A 20,253-nucleotide genomic window follows, 5' to 3' on the forward strand; every position below is an offset into this window, starting at 1 on the left:
CATAGGGATCATTTGGGAAGGTGAGGGGGTGTTTCATTATTATATACAGCCAATAAAAAAAACATTACAACGGGGTGGTCTATAGGAGATTGTATTAAATCAAGGTTCTTCATGAAAGATTGGAAGGTTACAAAGTTCGAGACACAACCTTACATTATCATCATCTGATGTGTAATCAAGCAAGGGTTTAATTTACATAATGTAAGAAATTATTTACAAGTGCAATTAAGGTAAATGTAATCAATTTCATTCTCAACACAATAACTTAATTCTACCAACACAATGTATTTCTAACCACAAAAGTTAGTACTTCTTATCTCAATACTACAGAAGGCACTGGCTCAGAGGACTTCAGTGTGACTTTATCTATCTGGTACTTTTCTTTGATATACATTTAACAGTTGGCAAGGTATGCAAAAAAAAGTTTGCCAGGTGAGACTGGCATCTCAAAAAAAAGCATCTTAATCTCACCAAATTCCAATTGGTATTGACAAACTGTCAATTGATTATCACCAATTAGACAAGATTTCCAAAAATGCCTTTTCCCACATTGAAAATTTGATATTGAATCATAATTAAAACATTTGCAGAACGTAATAATATTTTCTACCAGCTTTTTTGGTGAAGTATAATTTCCAAATGGACATGACATTAAAATATCTTGCATCGTTGAGGTCACCATCCCCTTAGGATAGAATACAAGGGGTGTCACAAAAGTTCCCTGACAAGTAACACAAAAGATCTATTTCAAACTACAAGTTTTCCTTTTCAATGTTGGCCAGATGATCAACTAGTACATTTACAAAGAGATCCTGTGGTTTGCCAATTGAGAGGTGTGGCAAGACAACTCATGGTTGCTTCACCATGACAACATGCCTTCCATGAGAAAATGAAACCACGGCAGAGAAAACTGGGAAAATGTTTTTGTTCTTCTCATTTACTTTAGTACATTTTGCAAATCAGATATTAAATTGCCAAAAGTACTTGTTCACTCTTATCACTGTGTCACTGGTGCACATCAAAAAAGGCAAATTTTCTTTTTTTTTTAATGTTTTCAAATGCTTTACTACGTCCATGCAGTTCATGTACAATTCACCGAGGATGATCAAGAAATGTACAAAAGTGATTCAGAAAAACTTGAGAGCCCATGGGAATTACCTCGAAAGGGAAAACTTGTAGTTTAAATTCCACCTTCTGTGGCACCAGTCAATGAACTTTTCTCACGCACCTTGTATATTCTCTTTTTAGTTCCCATATCATGATCCATGACTATGACATGTGGAAAATGTTAAGTACTTTGAGCCAGGTCAGGTGGGATATCTTCGGCAAAAAAAAAGATTAAAAAAACCTGTAAATGCAAAAACATATTCTTGTGGTCATGATGAAAATATAAATGCTTTGGAGTGTCGTGTAGCAATTAAGTTTTTGCTTCAGTGTGGCTATGGCTGCAATGTGGTTGCATATATTATGAAGGTAGATTTTTAAAATAATCCTTTCCTGATCCTCTCACCAAAATACTATATTCTGGTAAAATATACACACCATTTTTATCATTTTCTATGCTATAGCATTATTTGTAATTTCTGTCTCAATTAGATTTGCATAAACAAAGCAAAGGTAGTTGATATTTTTATGTATTGTGTGAATAGAGTTAGTGTTGTGCAATTGTGTGTGTCCAAAATCATCATGCATGCGGTCAGGCTTTTCTGCATTACAATCACAGCAGTACACCATGAAGCGGAACTGTTCAATACGCTGTATCCCATTTGTGTAGCTCTTTCCTCATGCAAATTAATTAGCATCCCTGCCACAATCAAGCCTTTATGACCTTGGCATTTCCCACAGAGCTGAAGAATCGACATCTACAATAAGTGAGGTCTTCAAGGAGACTCAAAAACTGTTTAAAAAATCCTCTAAATTTATGGATAGTTAACCTAGCGCAATGAATGTTTTTCTTAAACATCCCAAAATAAGCAACGACCACTCAATCCACTGCACCCACGACAAAACGTTTGACCAGCATGTGCCGTTTTGGTGGATGCGACTATGTGATTGAATGTAATGCAAGATCTTATCTATCTCGTCACTGATGGTGCTGCCGTTCACTTAGATCACAGATGTCAAACTCCGGTTCTTGAGGGCCACTATCCTGCATGTTTTAGATGTTTTCCTCCTCCAACACACCTGATTCAAATGATCAGGATCGTTATCAGGCTCCTGCAGCGCATCATGATCTGATCATGTGAAACAAGTGTGTTGGAGGAGGGAAATATCTCAAACCTTCGAAATAGTGGCCCTCGAGGACCAGAGTTTACCATCTGTGACTTGGGACTTACCCTTAAGGGATGGTGTAAATGTGAGTGTGAATCGTCCTTTTGTTTACATCAGTCGTTTGTTAATTAATGTTCATTTTCTGTTGCTGGTCCCCCTCTCTGGAATGACCTCCCACTGAATATTCGGCAAGCCTCCTCGCTGCCAATCATTAAAACCTGCCTCAAAACTCACTTGTATTCTTTGGCATTTGACTCAGCATGACTTCGATTTGTTCTTGATTTTGCTGTTCGGTGCTTTCTACCATCTTTGTTACAGATTTGCTTCACTGTTGTGTATGTTAATTGCTCCATGTACAGCACTTTGTATGCAGCGATGGCTGTTTGAAAGTGCTCTATAAATACAGTTGAGTTGAGTTGAGAGTTATGTGTCCTGTGACTGACTTGTGACCAGGGTGTTCTGTGCCCATCGCTTTAAGTCCTGATCTTGGACCATCTTGATAGGTCAAACAAAAATGTGTGTAAATACAATGTAAACTACAGCCATTGGTATAAGTGGAAGCGATTAGAAAAAAGCATCACATTGTTACAATGTTCGCTGATATCCTTTCCAACCTCATTGGACAGACACTCTTGAGAGAAACAATTAGACCATACTAATTCGGCAAGTTTACTCTTTCATACCAGCATAAATGCATAATTTACGTATAAAACGTCTTGTTAATGAGTTAGGCTGGTACCATTATGATGGCTGGCCCTCTTGGCCTTCAAGTTTCCTCTCCTCCAAGAATGCTTTGTTGTCCACCTGGCCATGCTGTTTCTGCTGAGACGAGTCCTGAATTTCTTCTGGAATGCACTGACATGCAGAGTCAACCTCTGGTACACTTAAAAAGGGTGAGTGGATGCTGGTTGACCCCTCAGCTTGTCCAATTGAGCTGGATTCACTCAAGGAGTCAGAGCCTGCACCTGAGCGCCGAAACAACTTCTGACCTGTGATGGAAAAGGGCATTATTGGATCGTGATGCATTGGGAAGAACAAAACATATCCAACAAGACACGTGCAAGTGTTGTTCTCCTTCCTCAAACGCATCACAAAGCACTGTTTGTCTTCAGTAGTTTTGTACAGTGCTACCTTGCAGTCTCTCCAATGATGAGGTGGAAGAATCTTTCAAGGGAGGCCTGCCTGACTGGGCCTTGGTAGAGTATGTCACCTCTGTGGAGTCCAAGGAACCTATGAATAATAATAATATAGTGAGAATAAATAAGAACCCTATTAAGCAGGGGTGGGCATTATATCAGTATTGACGGAAGCTCTGTATGTCCGTCACTGACATAAGCCCGATTTTCTGACGAATAATGATGGCAAACTTTTGAAAAAAATTTTTTTTTGGGAGGATGGATTTAGCACTGAGATGATTTTTCCTCTGTGAGTGTAATAGTCACTAACCGGGCACTTTACTAACAATGGACCTGAACGATGGAGCAGAAGAAGAGAAAGAAGTAGAAGATAAACCACAAGAGGAGCAAGAAGAAGAAGAAGAAAAATCATTGATTGATTGTCATGGCAACTTGATTTTGGTTTTCAGAAGGACTGGGAAGCACACTTAGGGAACAATGTGACATGGAATTCTGGTTATAGTTAACAAAATTTTGAAGTAAAACATTTTAGGAGTTGTGGTAGGCTTTGACTTTTTTTGGTAACAGATTGACATTGTTTATGAATATACGAATCAAGTTTACTGAAGGAATTGATGACAAAACCACGTTTAAAATAACATGCCTAACTGATGCCGACAGTTTCATTCGGCCTGAAATAATGCTGGACTGACTATGACGGACATGTACAGAGGCTTACGATAAATGACAGACTGGCAAAATATAGTAAATTGCCCACCTCTGATATTAAGGATATACCACCGAATCCAGGGGTGTCAAACTCATTTCACATTGTGGCCACATACGGCCTCGGTAGATGTCAAGTGGGCTGGACCATTAAAATTATACCATATTCTGCTATAAATAACAAAAATAACATGTCTTTCCTTTGTTTTGGTCTAAAGAAGCACAAGAACATTAGGAATATGTTGAAATTTAAGGAACATATCTTTTACAAAACATTTCATGAAGCACTTTCGATTTCCTTAGACAAATGTGCAATTTACTTTTATCATTCACATACAGTGTATGTATTGCAACTGATCCCACTGAATGTACAAAGGTATAAAACTTTAACAAGTAATTGGTATTGAAAAATATAGGACTGCACGTTAAGGTGAAATGAGATTTATTCATTCATTCATTCATTCATCTTCCGTACCGCTTGATCCTCACTAGGGTCGCGGGGGGTGCTGGAGCCTATCCCAGCTGTCTTCGGGCAGTGGGCGGGGGACACCCTGAATCGGTTGCCAGCCAATCGCAGGGCACACAGAAACGAACAACCATCCGCACTCACACTCACACCTAGGGACAATTTAGAGTGTTCAATCAGCCTGCCACGCATGTTTTTGGAATGTGGGAGGAAACCGGAGCACCCGGAGAAAACCCACGCAGGCCCGGGGAGAACATGCAAACTCCACACAGGGAGGCCGGAGCTGGAATCGAACTCGGTACCTCTGCACTGTGAAGCCGACGTGCTAACCACTGGACTACCGGGCCGCCGAAATGAGATTTATAACAAAAGTAATTTTTAAACCATTTAACATGTGCATATACAATCTAAATTTAATCCTTCCCTACAAATTAAGGAGAGTATCCACATGTCGCTGGTAGCGTCTGATGTTTTGGGTCTGTCTCAGTGACAGACTGAGACTGCTGTTGTCTTCTCTGATAAAAACAATGTTGTGTTCTACTCTGATCAAAACTGTTTCCCTAGCGGATATTCCATGAGTTGCACCTTATTAAATATATTAATTCCGTATCTTTCATGCATTTTTTCCCACTTTTAAATTTCCCCGCGGGCCTGATCTAACCTCCTTGGGGGCTGGTTCCAGCCCGCGGGACATATGTTTGACACCAGTGACCTTATCCTTCCCTCTCATATGAGGGTCGAGTAGCCTACCCCAGCTGTCTTCAAGCAGTACACCCTGAAGTGGTTCCCAGCCAAACACAGACCATCGACCACTACACAACAGGACCTTACAAGATTTAATGTTCTATCAGTTTAATGTCTCTTCAACTTTATCCTAGCTGCAGCCCCGGCCTTGTCTATTTACTTATCTGCATATGGCTTTTATCCCTGGAAATTCAACTTAAAACAGTGCGAGCAAATAAAACCATGTGAAATAGAAAATGTATTGTGGGCTATGTGTGAGCATTTAAATCAGGCATGTCCAAAGTCCGGCCCGCGGTCGAATTTTATCCGGCCCTCGGCCTCTGTCATAAATCGGTGCCGTCTGGCCCGCAGGTTGGGCGCAATGGGACACGCGTTGCACGGAGTGAGGTCTCGTAAACTGGTGAGTGATGTTTCATAGAGTGCTGCTTCCCTCTAGTGGCTAAATGTGTTTAGCATTCATTAAATTAGTAATAGCATTTAGACACTAGAGAGCAGTAGCACTCTACGAGACATCACTCACGAGTCTACGAGACATTACTCCGTGCACATATTAACCTCCCAGTTTACTAAAATGGCGACAATCAACAGAAAAAGGAAAGTTGACTGCGAGGGATGACGATTCAAGAATGGATGGAAATTGGACTATTTCTTCACTGGAATACGCAACAACTATGTCTGCCTCATTTGCCAAGAAACAGTGGCTGTTTTTAAATATTATAATGTCAAGCAACATTACCAAACAAGACACGCTGACATGTACGACATGATTACAGGCAAGGAACGCACAGAGAAATTGAAGCAGTTTGAAGCTCGTTATCTCACAGCAGTTTTTGCAAGAGCTCGAGAGTCAAACGAGAACGCCACAGCGGCGAGTCAACGAAAACAGCAGCGAGTTACGCGGTAGTAATGCTGATCGCAAAACGTTCCAAACCTTTCAACGAAGGTGAATTTATCAAAGACTGCATGATGACGATGGTGAAGAAAATATGCCCTGAAAAGCAGTAAGAGTTTGCCAAAGTCTGCCTGGCACGTAACACTGTGGCACGCAGGATTGAAGAACTCTTAGAGGACATCAAACGACAATCGAGAGACCGAGGAAAAGAGTTTGATTTTTTTCACTGGAGTTCCACTTGCAGCTGGAGCTCATTGAGTTGCTGTGTGATGCTGAGAGCCGCAGTCGGCACCAGCAACTTTCTCTCGCTAACCTTTACCGACAGCTGAATAAGGACAGGTTCTGAGAGATTCGCGCGTTTGCTAAGAAAATGCTGAGCTTGTTTGGGTCGACGTATTTGTGTGAGAGGACATTCTCGGTTATGAACGTAAATACAAGCTGTGTGAGGACACGGCTAACAGACGATCACCTGCGAGACATTTTGCACATCAATACCACTGCTTTTGAGCCAGACCTGCCCTTTGTGCTTCAATCCAGATCTCAATATCACTTGTCACATGAAGACAAACAAGTCATTTGTCAGCTGGTAATAAGTCTGAATAAATGTTTAAGATCTACATCAGTCATAAGTTTCATTCCAGAGTAAAATTTTAAAAGTTCAATCAACATTTATATTGACTGATATGTCATATTTCAAATGACCCCTGCAGTTGTGAATATGTGTATTGCTGGTTCATTTCCCTGTTGTTCGAGTCAAAGGTTTTGTGAGTATTGAAAAGTCATGGTGATTTTCAAACATTGCAATTTGCACTTAGGAGACTTCTGTTTAAGAAAAAGTCAAGTGAATATTCAGTTGCATGTGAATATTCCTGTTCCTGAATATTCCTGTGTATACCTGTTTCAAATGAACCAAAGGAAATTCTTAAGATTGTTGAAATTAAAATAAAAATGGAAATGTGAAACAGACTGGCTTACTAAAATGTGTTTAACAATATTGTTGTTCAATGTAAAGAATGTCAGCCAAGGTCGGCCCTCCGACATTTTACCACATAAAATCTGGCCCCCTTGGCAAAAAGTTTGGACACCCCTGATTTTAATTGTTTATGAGGACAAAAAAAACAACAACAACAACAAAACAGAAGCTCTGTTGACAAACTGATATTGAAAATACACATGCGTATACAAACCTGCTGCCAGGCTGAAGGTCCTCCCTTTAATTGAAGTTTGTACAGGAGAGAACCAGTTTAGAACAGAGCCAACCAAAGGAAGCTGTCTCAACATGCCCTTAAAAAAAACGAACAAACAAAAATCAGACAATTGTTTTCTTCACACTAGTAGTAGCATTTCTCCTTTTTGGGAAAGCTTAATTACTACCGCTATAAGTCATTCTGATTCTAAAATAAATCAAATGTCTATGTTTGTAGGTTGCAGTTCATGCAACCCAAATTTACTTACCTCTTCCATGAGTTTCTGATCATTGGCTTTTAAGAGCTCTTGTTCTGCCTCCCGAATGCCTTTCCTCACCACCTCTGTCATGTTCTCCAGTAGCTACATTGGAAACAACTCTATTTAGAATGGTACTACAACAACAGATGGAAATGTTGAATCGATGAGAAATTAAGTATGCTTTTGCTATACTACTTTAAAAAATATATTTTCCAATATTCATTAGGTTTCAATCTAACACCATATTCCAGCAATAACTTCATTCAATAAATAAAGCAACTGCCGACATTCCAAATTTAAAATATGAAGATAAAATGATCAGAGACAGAGTTCTTAAAGCAGTGAATCATGATATCAATAAGCTGCAGACATTTTCTGACTTGCATCAAGGCCTGCTTTACATTTAAGAAAGCTTTTAAAAATGTTAAATGTAAAACTCTGAACCTTCCTGACTCATTTGACCCATTTTTAATAAGGTTCAAGGTTTGAAACAGCAATAGTCAAGTCAAGTCAACAGTATTTATAGAGCACTTTCGAACAGCCATCGCTGCATACAAAGTGCTGTACATGGAGCGATTTAACATACACAATAAACAGTAAGACGAATCGGTAATAAAGGCGGTGGAAAGCACCAAGCAGTAAAATCAAGGACAAATCAAGCTGAGTCCAACGCCAAAGAATACAAGTGAGTTTTGAGGAGGGCTTTAATGATGGGCAGCGAGGAGGCTTGCCGAATGTTCAGTGGGAGGTCATTCCAGAGAGAGGGACCCGCAACAGAAAAGGCTCGATCCCCTCCGAGCCTCAGTTTAGCTCTTGGTACCTCTAACAAAGACTGGTCCACAGACCTGAGGCGCCGGGCAGGTGTGTAGGGGCGGGTGAGCTCAGAGAGGTAAGGTGGCGCGAGATTATTCAGAGATTTGAAAACAAAGAGGAGGATCTTGAAAATAACTCTAAAATGAATGGGGAGCCAGTGAAGGGAATATGTTATATTAGTTAGTTATATGCTCCCTCTTACGAGTACCAGTCAAGAGGCGAGCAGCGGCATTCTGGACCAGCTGAAGGCGCTTAATGGAGGATTGGCTGATTCCAAAGTACAAGGCATTGCAGTAATCCAGCCGGGATGTGACAAAGGCATGAATTGATGTCTCAAAGTGTTCATGTGAGAGGAAAGGTTTTATTTTGGCCAGCTGTCTAAGGTGAAAGAAGCTTGATTTAACAACGGCACAAATTTGCCGATCGAGTTTGAAATCACTGTCCAGTTTAAGGCCCAAGTTTGAGACCGTTGATTTCAGATAAGGAGACAGGGGGCCCAAGTCTACAGGATGGAATGTACAAGGGCCACTGGGACCAAACAATATCACCTCTGTCTTCTTTTCATTGAATTTCAAGAAATTTTGTGCGATCCAGGTTTTGATTTCTTCCAGACAGGATAGGAGTGGCCTTAATGAGAAGGCGTCTTTCTTGCTCAGTGGGACATAGATCTGGCAGTCATCTGCATAGCAATGGAAGGGAATACCATGTTTCCTTAAGATGGAACCCAATGGGAGCAGATACAGCGAGAACAGCAAAGGCCCCAGAATTGAGCCCTGTGGAACACCACATGACAGGGGAGCAGTGCGTGACTCAGAGCAGCCAAGGCTGACACAAAAGGTCCTGTCAGCTAGATAGGACCTAAACCACTCAAGAGCACTGCTGCCAATGCCCACATGCTGCAGTGCTGCAAACGAGTCAGCAGAATACTGTGATCCACTGTATCAAATGCTGCAGTTAAGTCCAATAAAACCAGACACACGTGGTCTCCAGAGTCATTTGCCAGGAGGATGTCATTAGAAACGTGTAACAGGGCTGACTCCTTGCTGTGCATGGTCTTGAAACCTGACTGGAAGACCTCCAAGATGTTATGTTCATCCAAGAAAAGTTTCAACTGAATGTGCACCACTTTTTCCAGAATTTTGGAAATGAAAGGCAGTTTGGAAATGGGCCTGTAACTTGACAGCACATCTGGATCAAGACCAGGTTTCTTGATCAAGGGTTGGACCACAGCATGTTTAAACTGTTGGGGAACTACACCAGAAGAAAGGCTGCTGTTTGATATCCAATATCACATAGCAGTCTCTTTCACACAAAACTGCTGGTGGTTTATTAATTTTAACTGCAGTGCAGCGCCACAGCGCATTATAAGAATTTTTCAGCTTAGGCATGCTTCTTAGACAGGCCAAATTGGGATCTATTTCGTGTATTTTTTCATGAGCAACTGTACAGAGTCAAACTGGGAGGTTAGCTTAGAGTTTGGTTTCTTTACATATAGTGAGAGGAACACTCTGAGAACCATTTTCAATTTCACAAATTCTTGATCATAAACTGGTCATAAAATGTGGTCTGCTAAAACGATCCATCATTTTCATATTTTTATAGAGCATAACAAAAATTCATAGAACAGAGAAAAAAAACTAAGTGAACCCTTGGATTTCAACTGGTTGACCCCTCTGGCAGAAAAAAAACTCAACCTTTCCTGTAGTTGCTGATCGAATTTACAAAACCAACCATTAGGCTGATTTTTGGACCACTCATGAAATGATTCATGGTAAGTCTGGTGTGAATAGCTTTCTTGAGGTCATCCCACAGCATCTTAAGTGGGTTAAGATCACAACTTTGACTTGATTTCCAGAACATGCATTTTCTTCTGAAACAATTTGTTGTTGATTTGCTTCCATGGTTTAGATCATTGTACTGGTGCAACAACTCTCTCTTTTCAGCTTTAACTGTTAACAGATGGCCTCAAGTTCTTTTGCAAAATGTCTTGACAAATTTGTGAATTCATTTTTACAGTGATGAGGGCATGCGGTCCAGGCACTGAAGAGCAAAGCACACCCTTTCCACAATGCACGCTACACCATCTATATATATATTGCGCGTCGTCCCGCACGCGGTCTGTCCTTCCGTCTGTCCCTTTTCAAAACGTACCTACTTCACCGCGCCGCTGCGCCGCTCAGGCAGTGGCTCACTACGATCGCGCGGGCATCTTAGTGAAAAAATGTTGTCTACCCACAAGCATTGCAATGAAATTGTTAGTTATTTAGTAGAGCTAAACATCTCTTTATTTTCGCGATAAGCAATGAAGATGAACAAAAAGTTGAATCAAGCAACAACACTTTTGTGGGCCGAAGGCCCACCTTACCAGCCTTCCGCAGGAACTAGTTGATGAGCCGCCCGGAGGGCGGCGAACCACCACCTTACCAGCCTTCCGAAGGAACTAGCTGATGAGCCGCCCGGAGGGCGGCGAACCAGCTAGTGTTTCATATTTGGGATAGGGTTTTGACATTGGTGTGGTGTGCCAGTATTTTTCCAAAATAGTGTGTTTCTTTCCTAAATCATTCAATTTAGTTTTAATCTGCCCACAGGACAGTCTGACAGGAGTGCCGTGGAAAATCCAAATGCTCTTCAGAAAAGAAACAAATGTGGTAATGTAGCAACAGCTTCCCCCTTGGTGTGAACCCAATTCTTGTTTGATGTTTTACATATGGCATATTCATCAACAGCTGTTGGCATATGCCAGCTTTGTATAAGTTTATGCACTAAATCCTGACCTCAACCTAATCGAGATGGTGTGGCTGGAGCTCAAGGGAGCTATTCACACCAGACATATCCCAGCAATCTTACTTAGGTGCAACAGTTTTGGAAAGAAGAATGGTTCAAAATTAATTGTGATCAATGTGCAATTACAAGGAATGTTTATTTGAGGCGTTTCTGCCTAAAGAACATTAACTTTTCCCTTCCAGGTTATTTTAAACAAAAATAAGAATACATCATATATATAATAAATTGGAGCTCGGCTGTAGCTGTCCAAATTGTTCATTATTGCACCCTGTCCAGGGATGGGTATTGATAAGATTTGTATGGCTCAGATTTCATTCATTCATTCATCTTCCGAACCGCTTGATCCTCACTAGGGTCGCGGGGGGTGCTGGAGCCTATCCCAGCTGTCTTTGGGCAGTAGGCGGGGGACACCCTGAATCGGTTGCCAGCCAATCGCAGGGCACACAGAAACGAACAACCATTCGCACTCACACTCACACCTAGGGACAATTTGGAGTGTTCAATCAGCCTGCCACACGTGTTTTTGGAATGTGGGAGGAAACCGGAGCACCCGGAGAAAACCAACGCAGGCCCGGGGAGAACATGCAAACTCCACACAGGGAGGCCGGAGCTGGAATCGAACCCGGTACCTCTGCACTGTGAAGCCGACGTGCTAACCACTGGACTACCGGGCAGCCCTCAGATTTCATTAGATTCTTTTTAAGGATTCAATTCTTCACCGAGTCGCTTATCATTACTTTTTTGGGGGGAGGGAGGTGAGGCTAAACCTGTAAATCAACTTTATTTTATGCCTTAATTGAAAGATACATTTCAAGTAAGCTGACAAACCCAACTTTGTGGTCTGAAGAGGTCCACATCTCCTTAATGGGGTCCCATGGGGTCCCCAGAATAAAATTTTAAAAAGGTATAAAACTAGACAGTATATGCATATTCCTCTGTAGAAATGCACAAATCACAACCTACATTATCAAACGGTCCCAAGGAATTGAAACTCTGCGAGCAGGTTCTCAACAAGAACCAGTTTTCAATTCCCATCCCTAGCTTCCCTAGCCCTGTCTGTGCATCAAAAATATGGTTCCAAAAGATCAATTTCTGGTTTCAATTTCAACTCAAAATTATTATTGTACTACCTGCAAACCTAATTCCAATGAAGTTGGGATGTTGTGATTAACATGAATAAAAACACAATATAGTTATTTGCAAATCATGTTCAACTAATTGATTGAATACACGACAAAGACAAGATATTTAATATTCAAACTGATCAACCTCATTGTTTTTAGTAAATCATTAGCTTCAAATTTTATGGCTTCAACACATTCCAAAAAAGACGCAACAGGTTGCAAAAAAAAAAACACTAAAAGTTTACAAATGCTCATCGAATACCTGTTTGGAACATCCCACAGGTGTACAGGCTAACTGGGAAAATGTGGGTGCCATGATTGGGGATAAAAGGAGATTCCCTGAATTGCTCAGTCATTCACAAGCAAAGATGGGGCGAGGTTCACCACTTTGACTATTTTCTCATGCACTTGTTCACAAACAGATTATGGCCAATGTTCGTCAATATACAATTGCAAGGAATTAAAGGATTTCATCATCGATGGTCAATAATATCAAAACATTCAGCAGAAACCACTGCATGTAAACGGCAAGGCCGAAAACCAACACTGAATGTCTGTGACCTTCGATCACTCAGGCAACACTGAATCAAAAACCAACAATGCGTAAAGGACATGACCACATGGGCTCAGGAACACGACAGAAAACCAATGTCAGTAAATACAGTTCGACACTACATCCATAAGTGCAACTTAAAACTACACTATGCAAAGCAAAAGCCATTAATCAACGACACCCAGAAATGCCGCTTCTCTGGGCCAGAGCTCATCTAAGATGGACTGATGCAAAGTGGAAAAAAATGTTTGTGGTCTGACAAATCAACTTTTCAAACCGTTTATGGAAATTGTGGGCAGCATGTCCTCCAGGCCAATGAGGAAAGGAATCACCAGGTATGTTTGGGACGCAAAGTTCAAAAGCAAGCATCTCTGAGGCTGGGGCTATGGTAGTGCCAATGGCATAGGTAACTCACACATCTGTGAAGGCATCATTAATGCAGAAAAATGCATCTTTTTCACCTTCACTTATTTCATCAAGACAATGCTAAATTTTGCACATGTTACAACAGTGTGGCTTCGTAGTAAAAGAGTGTGTGTACTAGGCTGGCCTGCCTTCAGTCCACACCTGTTTCCCATTGCAAATGTGTGGCGCATGATGAAGCATACAATGACAACAGATACCCCGGACTGTTGGACACCAACAATGGGGAAAATAAAGTTGACCTAGAACACAGTGGTAAACCTTGTCCCGGCTTTTTTGGAACATGTTGCAGCCATAAAACAAGTTAATACTTATTTCCTAAAAACAATCAAGTTTATCAGTTTGAACATTAAATATCTTGTCTTTGTCCATCCATCCATCCATCTTCTACCGCTTATCCGGGGCCGGGTCGCGGGGGCAACAGCTTTAGCAGGGAAGCCCAGACTTCCCTCTCCCTAGCTACTTCTTCCAGCTCTCCCCGGGGGATCCCGAGGCGTTCCCAGGCCAGCTGGGTGACGTAGTCTCTCCAGCGTGTCCTGGGTCTTCCTCGGGGTCTCCTCCCGGTGGGACATGCCCGGAACACCTCACCAGGGAGGCGCTCAGGAGGCATCCGAATCAGATGCCCAAGCCACCTCATCTGGCTCCTCTCGATGTGGAGGAGAAGCGGCTCGACTCTGAGCCACTCCCGGATGACCGAGCTCCTCACCTTATCTCTAAGGGAGAGCCCGGACACCCTGCGGAGAAAACTCATTTCGGCCGCTTGTATCCGGGATCTCGTTCTTTCGGTCACGACCCATAGCTCGTGACCATAGGTGAGGGTTGGGACGTAGATCGACCGGTAAATTGAGAGCTTCGCCCTTTGGCTCAGCTCCTTCTTCACCACGACAGACCGATACAACGTCCGCATCACAGCAGACGCTGCACCGATCCGCCTGTCGATCTCCCGCTCCCTCCTGCCCCCACTCGTGAACAAGACCCCAAGATACTTGAACTCCTCCACTTGGGGCAAGATCTCCTCCCCGACCCGGAGGGGGCACTCCACCCTTTTCCGACTGAGGACCATGGTTTCAGATTTGGAGGTGCTGATTTTCATCCCAACCGCTTCACACTCGGCTGCGAAACGCTCCAGTGAGAGTTGGAGAGCCCCGTTTGAAGGAGCCAACAGCACCACATCATCTGCAAAAAGCAGGGATGCAATACTGAGGCCCCCAAAACGGACCCCTTCAACGCTTCGGCTGCGCCTAGAAATTCTGTCCATAAAAGTTATGAACAGAATCGGCGACAAAGGGCAGCCTTGGCGGAGTCCTACCCCCACTGGAAACGATTCCGACTTACTGCCGGCAATGCGAACCAAACTCTGACATCGGTGGTATAGTGACCGAACAGCACGTATCAGGGGGTTCGGTACCCCATACCCACGAAGCACCCCCCACAGAACTCCCGAGGGACACGGTCAAACGCCTTCTCCAAGTCCACAAAACACATGTAGACTGGTTGGGCGAATTCCCACATACCCTCAAGGACCCTGCTAAGGGTGTAGAGCTGGTCCACTGTTCCACGGCCGGGACGGAAACCACACTGCTCCTCCTCAATCTGAGGCTCGACTTCCTACGGACCATCCTCTCCAGCACTCCTGAATAGACCTTACCAGGGAGGCTGAGGAGTGTGATCCCTCTGTAGTCGGATGGTGGACCAGAATTTCCTCGAAGCCGTCCGGAAGTCGGCTTCCATGGCCTCACCGAACTCTTCCCACGCTCGGGTTTTTGCCTCGGTGACCACCGAAGCCGCGGTCCGCTTGGCCAGTCGATACTCGTCAGCTGCCTCTGGGATCCCACAGGCCATAAAGGCTCGATAGGACTCCTCCTTCAGCTTGACGGCATCCCTTACTGCTGGTGTCCACCAGCGAGTACGGGGGTTGCCGCCACGACAGGCACCAACCACCTTACGGCCACAACTCAGATTGGCCGCCTCAACAATAGAGGCACGGAACATGGTCCACTCGGGCTCAATGTCCCCCGCCTCCCCCGGAACATGGGAAAAGCTCTGTCGAAGGTGGGAGTTGAAACTCCTTCTGACAGGGGATTCCGCCAGCCGCTCCCAACGGTCATGTATTCAATTAAATATAGCTTGAAACTCATTTGCAAATCACTGTATGCATTTTATGTTTACATAACATCCCAACTTCATTGGAATTAGGTTTGTGCATTGGCCGTTGCACTTTTAATGACACTGCTAATAATACTCATAACATCCTGACTACCAGGAAAAAATGTTGTCCAATCACATTTATTTTGATATTCCTCAATCTATGTGAAGTAATTGGACTACTCCAAAATATTTTTTTGAAATCCCACTACATTTTTCAAACAGGCTCAAATACACTAAAAACAACTCAAACAACACTTTAACGTGTTCATAAGAGTCTTATAATTAAAATGCCAACAGCATTTCAAGACAAAATGTGTTTGATAAAAAGTATTACTTTTCCCTTTCCCATAAAAAGTGCTTGCATTGAGGGAAGCCATTTTCTTACTTTTTCTAACCCCTACAAATTTGGTATCATTGGAAAGCACTGAATGTCCTCTTTTGAGTAACAAAAGGAGTTAATGCGATTGGAGGCACTGGGTGGGAGATATTTAGGTTCACAAATGTCCTCTACAGAGGACAAATTTGAAATACTGGTAGTCAGGAGGATATGACAGAATGAACAGATGAAAATAACATAATGCAAATTACTCTTCCATTCTCTTCAATGTCGCGGCCTAGCGTCACTATTGTTTCCACGAGCTCCGAAACATCAACGTCATCAGCCACCATACTTATAAAGATGCAGTCCTCCTCTTTGGCAAACTCTGGGCCTAGGAAATAAATATATAAATAATATATAAAAAGGAAAGTTTTAAATGCGAATCAATTAAGCTATTTTCATTTTACTGATGATATGAAAAAATGAAGGGGTACAAACCAGTGGAGAAGATTATGTCAGTGTCTAGCTCTTGTAGTTGCTTCAGCAGTTCAGCGTTTATTTTCTTGATTTCCTTTGTTCTCCTGATATCAATTCCAATTCGCTCCACCTGAGGCTCATAACTGAGTAGTAGCATGTGAAGAAAAAGCAGGCATGGTTGAAAAAGGAGATAGTGTATTCGTTAAAATTTGAATAATTTATTTCAAAGCAAAACCTTTCAACTGCTTAGCCATAGGTCAGAATACATCAGAGTCCATTCATCCATCCATTATCTGAACCGCCTTATCCTCATTATAGCTATTAGAAATGCATGTTTTTCTTGAAATACTTCATTTAATATTCATCGTGCAATTTGCTACTAAAATAAATACTTGTGAAAATTTCAGGTGCATAGGTTTGATAACATACCAGTTCGAGAAATTCATAGCGAAGTTTCTGAACAGTTAAAAAAAACATGACATTAAAACAATACATATATATCACTGGCTAGCTCCTTCATTTAAACCACGAAAATTAAGAATCGGAATTGAGGAACCAGAATCTAATTGAGGAGACGGACTTGGATCCGGAATTGTCCAATTTTTAACAATGCCAACTTTAGTTAAGGTAATGAAATTAAATTAGAGTCACTCATTTACATTTGCTCATTTCTTTCCTCAGAATACTTCATGTTGACTATCAGAACATTTGACTGCAAGGTTGCTGTGTTAATCTACCTGCTAAACGGTGCTCTGGATTGATATGGAATAGTGTAATTTTTTGGACAGGAACCAAGGGTGTACATTAGGGATGTGAATCTCAGCACTGAGGACGATTCGATACACATCACGATCCACTGCCAGCGATGCGATACTTAAACGATACATGGAATTTTCTGGCGATACGATGCGATACGTTTCGCTGTCGTCACGATGCGATACGATTCGATACACATTAAGTTCAAATCAATGTGATCCGATACGATACAATGCAATTTGTTGCGATATTGTGCAATTAAACATGATGCAAATAAGCAAAGAAAAAAAGCTTTTAAAAAGATGGAATTCAGTATGGTATTACAAAAAGGATACCACTTTATTCCTTATAAAGAGTAGAACTTGTAAAACAACTTATTTAAGCCCTTTCACAATTGGGTTTTGTGCAAAGAAAATGTAAACAATTTGGCACCTGAGACTCACAGCTGTTGCTATAGTGTAAACACAAACAGACTCTCACTGAGTGTCTTATATGAAATATTCATATATATATATATATATATATATATGAATCTCTAGCGCAAGATGTCCACCCATCCACTGTAAGTGAAACTCTTTGTGCACTGTTCAGCGACACAGTAATCTCACTTCTCACATTGTTGTACACATCGGGAATATGTTTGTAAGTGAACACAGACCTGTCTGGTATTTTATACCTGGGTTCCAAAACGTGCACGAGCTGTCTGAAACCCTCGTTGTCCACCACGCTAAGGCTGGAGGTCTTTGCATATGAAATAAGCAGTGACCTTAGTTATAGCCATTGCGCGGTCACAGTGAGCTGCAAGGGGACTCCCAAAATAAGAGGCAATTTTTTTCTGATCCTGACCTGGTTTACCAAGAGTTTCTCCGGTGTCCGACGAGGAACTGGGCGGGGAAGCGGGAGGGAAACTTGTCGGTGATCTGGTGCCATCGGTTTAAGTGGGTCTGCATATTTGTGGTGCTGCCGTTGTATGGCTTCTTAGTGCGACATTCCTTGCAAATTACGGAGGTTTTATCAAGCTTTCCGTCTTTCTTTTCGAAGCCGTAGTATTTCCAAACATAAGATTTGAAAGTTGCGGCTGCATTAAATATAGTAGTTTCCTTGCTGCTGCGTGCGCTAACTTCCATAATGTTTCGCTCGTTGTGTACTGGACTGTATGTGACGCACGGCTACCGTCTGTATTCAACACAAAACGCAAAGCAATGATGGTGCATTCATTGCGCCGTACTGGACTGTATGTGACGCACGGCTACCGTCCGTATTCAACACAAAACGCAAAGCAATGATGGTGCATTCATTGCGCCTAGGAAAGGGCAGATATGTGACGTTTAACATGAATAAAACGGCGATTGAATCGGATTTTACCGATACCCATCAATGCATCGTGATGAATCGCGATTTCACCCGTCAATCGCGTCGTACCCAGTGAATGAGCCGATGCACTCGGATCGCGGACGTGCGCATCGATGTATCGATTAATATCGATTATTTACCACACCCTTAGTGTACATACATTATCAGCTGATACTGTACACCAATGTTACTTTATGATCCAATCAAAATTGAGTATTTGCAAAAACCATGGTATAACACTACCGTAAATTCCGGGCTACAGACCGCACCTGATTTAGAGCTGCATGCTCAGATTTATGAAGAAAAATCCATTTTGTAATTATATGCGCCGCACCGTACTATAAACCGCTGGCCAATGAGTAGGCGGGGGGTTTACTTCTGCATCCCTGCCACCTGGAGCGCCTCCGCGCGAGGCCGCGGACGCGGTCCCCCGCAGAAAAAAAACGCAACAATTTCTTATGGTTAAAATAATCTCCATATTTTTATGAGCATGATAAATGCATTTGCACAACAAAATTACGCTAGAACACATAAGAGGCCAGACAAAGAGAGATCTTGATGCGCATTTGCGTAATTATGAGGAGAAATACAGCAGCCCTCTAAGCTTTAAATAGAATAATGCAAATCATATAAATGGGAAAAGTTATATGACATTATTTCTCTAGTCAGCCGCTTAAAAATGTTCGGTGACAGCTTTAGGCCCGATGCTGCGCAGCTCAAAACATAGGTAAAACGTGTTCTCTCGTGGCGCTTGTTTTCAGTATGACGGAGGAGTCACCTTTTTTATTTACAGTCCGAGTGAGGGTCAAATCAAATGTGCATGGGTCTTTTTGGTTGTCTTTTTAACTGCCAGAGTGATCACTTTTAGTTTAAAAGCTGCATCATATGCTTTTCGTCTGGTATTCTCCATGTTGATCAGGGTTAGAAGAAAGACTGAAATAAGGAAGTTGTGATTACCGGTAATCATACAATTTCATTGGACCCCTGTGTACTACTCATTCATTTTATTGGTCGACTGTTGCCCGGTAAAACATTTTTCCCCGCAACGGCGAAAAGAGCGGAAGTTGTGATTAGTCATACAATCTCATTGGACTTCAGTAAACTACTCATACATTTTATTGGTCCATGTTTTTCCCGCGCTGGAAAAAAAATAATTAAAAAGCCACTTCATATTACACGCCGCAGTGTTGAAAGTGTGGAATAAAAGTAGCGGCTTGTAATCCGGAATTTACGGTATGTTCTTGCGCGAAAACTGTAGCTACGCTTCAAGCACCTTAAAAAAATGTCCTGCATTACGCCTTACCGGACGGCTCCGAGGCCTGGCCAGCTAAGCTCTTCTACGTATCTGAGGTAGGGTGAGCGTTGGCGAGTCTCCTCTTTGAAGTCCTGTCTGAAGGACATTGTTGAGGTCATCAAAGGAACAAGCTCCAACAACTTCTGAACCAGATTGTCAACATCCTCAGGTTGAGTTCCTAAATCTGTACAGGAACAAGAATTGCGTAATTGGCACACTAATTTGATTTGTGTAAATATAAAATGAACACGAACGACGATCCTCTAAAAACACCCCTTTAATGTGGTATTTTTTAAACCTCACGACAAACACTGTCATGCTTACCCACAACCAATAAATAATAAATAAAAACACATTGAGCCATGCCAGAGTGCGTATGTGCAATTCTATTACCTGCAGCTGTTAGTAGCGGGCTAAACCGAACACAGTTGCCTTCATCTTCAAGCTCCACAACATCGACCCCACTGGCCGGAACCATCTGGGCAAGCTGCTTGCCAAGCTACAATTAAAAAAATTAAAATATATATATTTTTTTAAACCCTCATATAA

At 42.2% G+C, this 20,253-nt stretch overlaps 1 protein-coding gene across 5 annotated transcripts in view; it reads right to left on the bottom strand.

Moving 5' to 3' along the window:
- Nucleotides 1-75: 75 nt before the first annotated feature.
- The window catches only part of pdxdc1 (pyridoxal-dependent decarboxylase domain containing 1), a 53,695-nt gene continuing 33,517 nt past the window's right edge, over nucleotides 76-20,253 (bottom strand). For 4 of the 5 annotated variants that reach the window (XM_052049646.1, XM_052049644.1, XM_052049645.1 and 1 more), the window contains 8 exons: nucleotides 20,098-20,203; nucleotides 19,714-19,888; nucleotides 16,323-16,444; nucleotides 16,094-16,215; nucleotides 7,670-7,762; nucleotides 7,402-7,498; nucleotides 3,403-3,501; nucleotides 76-3,260 (listed from right to left, as the gene is read on the bottom strand). In XM_052049646.1, the coding sequence (XP_051905606.1) occupies nucleotides 3,013-3,260; nucleotides 3,403-3,501; nucleotides 7,402-7,498; nucleotides 7,670-7,762; nucleotides 16,094-16,215; nucleotides 16,323-16,444; nucleotides 19,714-19,888; nucleotides 20,098-20,203 (1,062 nt within the window). In that variant the 3' untranslated portion in view covers nucleotides 76-3,012. The remainder of the gene's footprint in view (nucleotides 3,261-3,402; nucleotides 3,502-7,401; nucleotides 7,499-7,669; nucleotides 7,763-16,093; nucleotides 16,216-16,322; nucleotides 16,445-19,713; nucleotides 19,889-20,097; nucleotides 20,204-20,253) is intronic. The other variant, XM_052049643.1, reaches the window with a different exon arrangement.

This window comes from Hippocampus zosterae, chromosome 17, assembly GCF_025434085.1.
Source record: "Hippocampus zosterae strain Florida chromosome 17, ASM2543408v3, whole genome shotgun sequence".
NCBI lineage: Eukaryota > Metazoa > Chordata > Actinopteri > Syngnathiformes > Syngnathidae > Hippocampus > Hippocampus zosterae.